General features: G+C 44.3%; 1 protein-coding gene across 1 annotated transcript; it reads right to left on the minus strand.

Moving 5' to 3' along the window:
• Positions 1 to 2853: 2853 nt before the first annotated feature.
• On the minus strand, positions 2854 to 4955 carry LOC100191612 (60S ribosomal protein L6-like). The gene is made up of 4 exons (NM_001137041.1): positions 4681 to 4955; positions 4482 to 4588; positions 3211 to 3392; positions 2854 to 3143 (listed from the first exon to the last, which is right to left on the minus strand). The coding sequence occupies exons 1-4, from the start codon at positions 4893 to 4895 to the stop codon at positions 2988 to 2990; spliced, it is 660 nt and encodes a 219-aa protein (NP_001130513.1). The 5' UTR covers positions 4896 to 4955; the 3' UTR covers positions 2854 to 2987.
• Between the last annotated feature and the right edge of the window lie 798 nt (positions 4956 to 5753).

Here is a 5753-nt window from a genome sequence, read left to right on the forward strand (position 1 = left end):
CCGGCCGGAGCCCCTTAATCATGGCCTCAATAACAATTTCATTGGGCACTGTTGGCGCTTGTGCCCTCAGGCGTAAGAACCTTCGGACATACGCCTGAAGATATTCTTCGTGATCTTGGGTGCACTGGAACAAAGCTTGAGTGGTGACTGGCTTCGTTTGAAACCCTTGAAAACTGGTGATCAGCATATCCTTCAGCTTCTGCCATGATGTGATTGTTCCTGGCCGAAGGGAGGAGTACCAGGTTTGTGCAACATTCTTGACGGCCATGACGAAAGACTTCGCCATAACTGCAGTGTTGCCGCCAGAGGAAGATATTGTTGCTTCGTAGCTCATCAGAAACTGCTTCGGATCAGTCATCCTCGTTGAAAAAGCCCTCTTGATGAAGCTCTCTGTGCTGAGGCCTTCGGTTCTGCTCATCTCGAGCAAGATGGCGAACTTCTTCAGAGGCTTCGTCTATCTGCCTTTGCAGGTCAGCTAGCCTAGCCATCTTTTCCTTCTTCCTTTGCACCTGCTGATGGAGCATCTCAATATTTCTGATCTCTTGATCCAAGTCGTCCTCCTGAGGCGTTGGACTGGTGGCTTCCTCTTCTGGCTTCGGGCCTCCCGAAGAGAGAGGGTCTCCTGGTTGGGGTCCAGCGGCTGCAGAGCGGCAGCCCCTGTTGCTGAAGCTTTCTTTGGCGGCATGACGAAGGTCTATGTTTGCCGAAGGTGTTCGAAACTCAGAAAGTGGAAGTGAGTTCACCGGAGGTGGGCGCCAATGTTGGAGACTTGTTCTCAAATGCTAAGAGTTAAGAACAAGGCAACATGAAAAGTGTTAAATGTTAAAGTCCTTCATCCTTCGAAGCATTATCTCCCTTCGGATATAATGAATCCCGGACGAAGGTTATGAAAGACAAGCCTTCATAAACACAATAAATGATGGAGAAGGATTCATACACAAGATATGAAAAATAATATAAACACTTTAAACATTGTTATTAACTTATTTTTATTTGTGTTACTGTATTAACAATAACAAATTATAAATGTACCTTCGGCTCGAAGGAAAGCAAGGGTACAAGAGTGACGCAAAAGCAAATGCCAAGTCCGTGTGAACAGTACGGGAATATTGTTCACCTATTTATAGGCACGGGTCGCAGCTCATGCAAAATTACATCCAGGCCCTTTGCCTATGACAACAACTCTATAGTAATTTATCTGGGTCTAGATAGTCTTTTCCTCTTTAAGTCGGTTTTCTTTTTTCTGCCATCATGCCGAAGCTCCCTTGCGCACAGCTTCGGCTCTGCTTCATCCTTCGTATTATTTCCGTGCTTCTTCATACCGTGGGCTCTTGTTCGAAGATCCCTGTCCACACACTATACTCCAGAGGCATTGTTAAATCATGTTTTTGAGGACCTTCGGAAGCCGAAGGCCCCCAACAGGTAAGTCTTGTTGAGTAATTCCATACTCAGGGTTTTATTCCCTGTTGTTTTTCAGGTTATAGTTTTGTGCTGCTGATGATGGTGTTAAGTGCCGGTGGGCTCGGCCTTCTTATAAGTCTAAGTTACTCTTCTATACTTCTTATTGAGGATGGTCACTTGAGCTAGCATATATTTCAAAACTACAAATAATTTATAATAATTCAAAGTTATTTCTTTGAATCACTTTTGTAATCACTCCGATCGTGTACATTGTAAAACTTGATGTAATATGTAAAATTTGGTAAAAAGATTTTCGCTACAAAACTGTTGGTGTGTGATTTGTGTTTACTTAATCCCGCGGTTCTGGTTGTAAGTGGTTTATCCGAGGTCCTTGGGGCACTCGGACAGATCCTGTTAAGTTATATGGTGCACATGCATAGCCGTTTGAGGTCTTTGAGACAAGGGCAGGTGCATGTGGGTCCGATAACTTAAGAGGTTCTGTCACATGAAATGTTCATTTGCTTATCCTTTCCATTAATCCAGTGTTTGGGGGTCTAATGGCTCAAGAGGGGGTCTAGGGTTTGAGCCACTTTTTCTAAGGTGAAGATGTATGAAAATCTTGGGTATTTCTTTTGTCATGATCATTCCTTAATCAATCCATGGTTTCTAAGGTTTTGGTGCACGCTTCTCCCCCACTGAAACACATGTGATAATAGACCACAAGTGCATGTATTGAGCCAGGGCCTTGGGTAACACCTGGGGTGTTACAGGTTAGGCCAAAAAAAATACACTATAGGTCAATTTTGGATATCCAACGAATAACCCGTGGGTGGAAGGTAATCTCCTAATATGTGTTCGCCGACTTGGGTCGAATTCGAGTCTAACCTAGATCAAATCATGTATCCAGTATCCATATCCAGCTCTGTCGGGTTGAGTATTCGATGGATAACCAAATCCGCTGATCAAATTGCCATCCTTAGAATGAATCAATTGCAACTGTTTTTACACCATGAGTCCACAATATCCAACGAGTGGTTGTCAAACTCCGGATTGCCCTCTTTCCAACGAGTTGATATCAATCACTAGAGTAACAAGCATAAACGCACACTTGCTACACCCTATGCTATAATGAGGTCTCTAATTTCATGATTATCAAATTCAAACAGATAAAGGTTCTCTTTTAACTATTGCATGCACATTTACCTCCTGCATAAGGCATATTCAATGCACGTCCCCTCTGCTAGTTCAGGAACTAGCCGTTCCATGCTATTGACTCATTTGTACGATGCATGTCAAGTTTATTCCAGTTTTGGCAAGCGACATGCCAAGTTTATTCCAAACCAACAGCAAAAACACCGGACAGTCAGCAATTCAAACAAAATGGGACCTCAAGATACCATGGACTACCTAAGGAACCAAATGCAGATAGTGCAATGCTGAACCACCAACACGGATAGAACTTTCTTAGATCTTATAATATTTGGCAGGAAGACTTCAACCACAATGAAACATTCGCTACTGGTACAAAACTCAGAAGTACAAGAACACAGACAAAACAGCTTCCTCCGAACTCCAAAACTAAGAGCTTAGAAGACCATCTCATGGGGCTTGTCACCATCCCTGAGAGAGAACCGGGCGCCAAGATAGGTTTTCAGCTCCGGAACAGCCTCAATAGCCTTGATCAGAGCAGAATCCACAGCCTTCTGGTCATCCTTCTTGAAGTCAGGCAGTGACTTGGATGCCTGCAGATTCAACAGATATGAAGCAAGGGTCGACAAAATAATGGATCTTTTTTACTCAGACACCTACCTCCTTTTCTGTCTCAAAAAGTTCGCCCTCGGTCTTCTTCACCTTCTGCTTCTTCTCCCTGGCAAAGTACTTGTCATCAAACTTGGCGACATCAACACCAGAGATGTCAACTTTGGTTGATGTAGCAATGACATAGGTCTGGTTCACACGGCGGATCGGTACTCCATTGATCTTGAAAGGCCCTGAAAGATAACAGAAACGCAAACTAATGACAGGAAAAGAATATCAAGTAGAACAGGATAGGAAAAAATACAACTCTTTTGAATGCATGAAGAGAGAGCCATGCAGCTAGACAGGCAGGAGGGTAAGGTTGTAACGGTGAACAGAAGCATTCTAACAACTTTAACTAAAAGTAAAGGGCAGACCCAGTGCCAGAGGCCCACATGAGTGGAGTTGAGGAAGGGATAAACAGAAGCAAGCCTTACCACTGCAAATGCACGGAGGCTGCTTTGAACCCGTGACCTATGATTTTAATAAGACAGCTCCCACCACTGCAACAGGCCTACCCTTGTAACTTCAACTAAAAGTAATTTTATAAATCCAAACAATAGTAGTCTTCATTTACAGTATTTAAACTATATAAGAAAGTTGTTTCCAGCAAGTCAAAGACATGAAAATGCAGATAGTCCAACAGTCTATTTTTTAACCATGTGACAGTGCCATCAAAGAACCAATGCTTAGGCATCACGTGTGTATGAGGGCGCAAATGCACTATAAGGTCAAGAGCTGTTGCGTATGATGCTACTATGAGCCTTGAGGGTAGGGCTCCAGCAAATAAAAAAACACAGAAATCATCATCCGTTTCTCTCTCAGCTCTCGCATTCTGGTGGCCGAGACTCTACCTTCCTCACAAATATTTATTTGCTGAAGCCAGGTCTTAGGTAAGGTTATAAACTTTCTGGGCCAAGACCCTTCTTTGGACCTCGTCTGCAATGTATAAGGACTGGTTTGGTGACAAGGGAATTGGAGGGGGAGGAAATCCCTTGCTATTCAATTTTGAATAGCATGAAATTTCCTCCCCTCCAATTCCCTTGTCACCAAAACCTGGATGCCCTTATATCACGCATGCAGGTCCCATAGTCCAGACTGAATTCGGATTCTTTAAAAACTCAACTATAATGTGCAGTTGCAAGACAATCACACGTCGTCACACCAGACTCTACAAATAATATAGTTCACAGATTGAGCCAACCAGCGCGTAAACATTTACATCTATCTTTCAACTCAAAACTTATGCTGTGATCAGAGGCAGCGAACCAAGCGTGGCTCACCAGAGATAAGGAGCAGGCCGGACTTGAGCTGCTTGAGAAACACCACTCTCTTCCCCATGAAGCGCCCTGCGAGGAGGATCAGCACCGTCCCAGGCGTGATGCTCGACCTGCACAAAAGAATGGCAAGTGGAATCAAATCTCCAAGCAAAATAAATACGAACACCACGCGGGCTGCGACTTGAAGGAATGGCTTGGGCACCTGAGCTTGGTAGGCTTAGGCTTGCGGGTGCTGGGAACGCGGGGCTTGACGTCGTCGGCAGGGTAGAACTTGGGTTCCACGGCGGCGGCGGCCTTGTCGGCCTTGGGGAAGGCGCCGCCGTTCTTGGCCTTGATGGCCCACAGCCCACGGCGATGGTACGCGTGCGACCGCGAAGCGCGCTTGATGCCCGTCGACAGCTTCGACGTCGGCGCCATTGGATCGAAATGGTACGAGGCACAGCTTCGGATCGGGACTGGGGGCGGCGGGCGAAAAATGGAAGCGACGGTTTGGTCACGGCATATATATCTGTGCGGCGGCTTACAGGTGGAAACCCTAGGTCGTCGGGCTCCTCCGCGTGTAGTAGTGGGCCTAATTGTTGAGGCCCATGCACCTCACGAAATATTTTCCGTTCAAAAAAACTATTTTGTCTTCATCAACTATCACAAAAGTTTAATTGTTTCTTCTTCAACTATAAAATTAATACAACGCGTTCCTTCTCTATCTCTATCTCTACCCTTTAAATCATTCTTTAAAGCACGAAAGTTTCATGTATCCTATGTTACACGCAAAACATGTAGTTCTATTTTTCTCCAACATGTCATAAGCTAACAGCCCTAAAGGTCTTATCTCTTTCATACGCAACTAACCTAAGATAAGACTCGTATCACCATAGACGATATCGAGCAAGTTATCCTTCTGGCCTCTGACTCGCCAACCAGATAGACTCTTCTACATTGTCATCTCCTTCGTGCGAGGAAACCACCTCCGGACGTCAAGAACAAAAAAAAGGTTAAATCTAAATTCAACTGCACTCCATTTAACTATTCTTGTATTTCTCACAACTCGAATGTCCAATTGCTTTCTATTCCTCTTGGCAAACCTCCTCGTTTTGATGGAGAGGATTATTCTTGGTGGAGCCATAAAATGTGTAGTCATCTTTTTTTCTCTCCATCCTAGCATTTGGGATATGGTAGAAAATGGAATGCAAATACCAGATATTGATGATGAGATTTTTGATGATATAGAAGTAGAATAATTAATTCATAGAAATTCCCAGGCTACCACTGTTTTGC

Source organism: Zea mays, chromosome 4 (assembly GCF_902167145.1).
Source record: "Zea mays cultivar B73 chromosome 4, Zm-B73-REFERENCE-NAM-5.0, whole genome shotgun sequence".
Taxonomy (NCBI): Eukaryota; Viridiplantae; Streptophyta; class Magnoliopsida; order Poales; family Poaceae; genus Zea; species Zea mays.

Bases quoted from the DNA above. Each gene is read 5' to 3' on its own strand.
- LOC100191612 (NM_001137041.1), bottom strand. From the start codon at position 4,895: ATGGCGCCGACGTCGAAGCTGTCGACGGGCATCAAGCGCGCTTCGCGG. The intron at 4,589-4,680 runs GTGCCCAAGCCA...TCTTTTGTGCAG, and splicing joins CCTAAGCCTACCAAGCTCAG to GTCGAGCATCACGCCTGGGA. The intron at 3,144-3,210 runs GTAGGTGTCTGA...TTGAATCTGCAG, and splicing joins TTTTTGAGACAGAAAAGGAG to GCATCCAAGTCACTGCCTGA.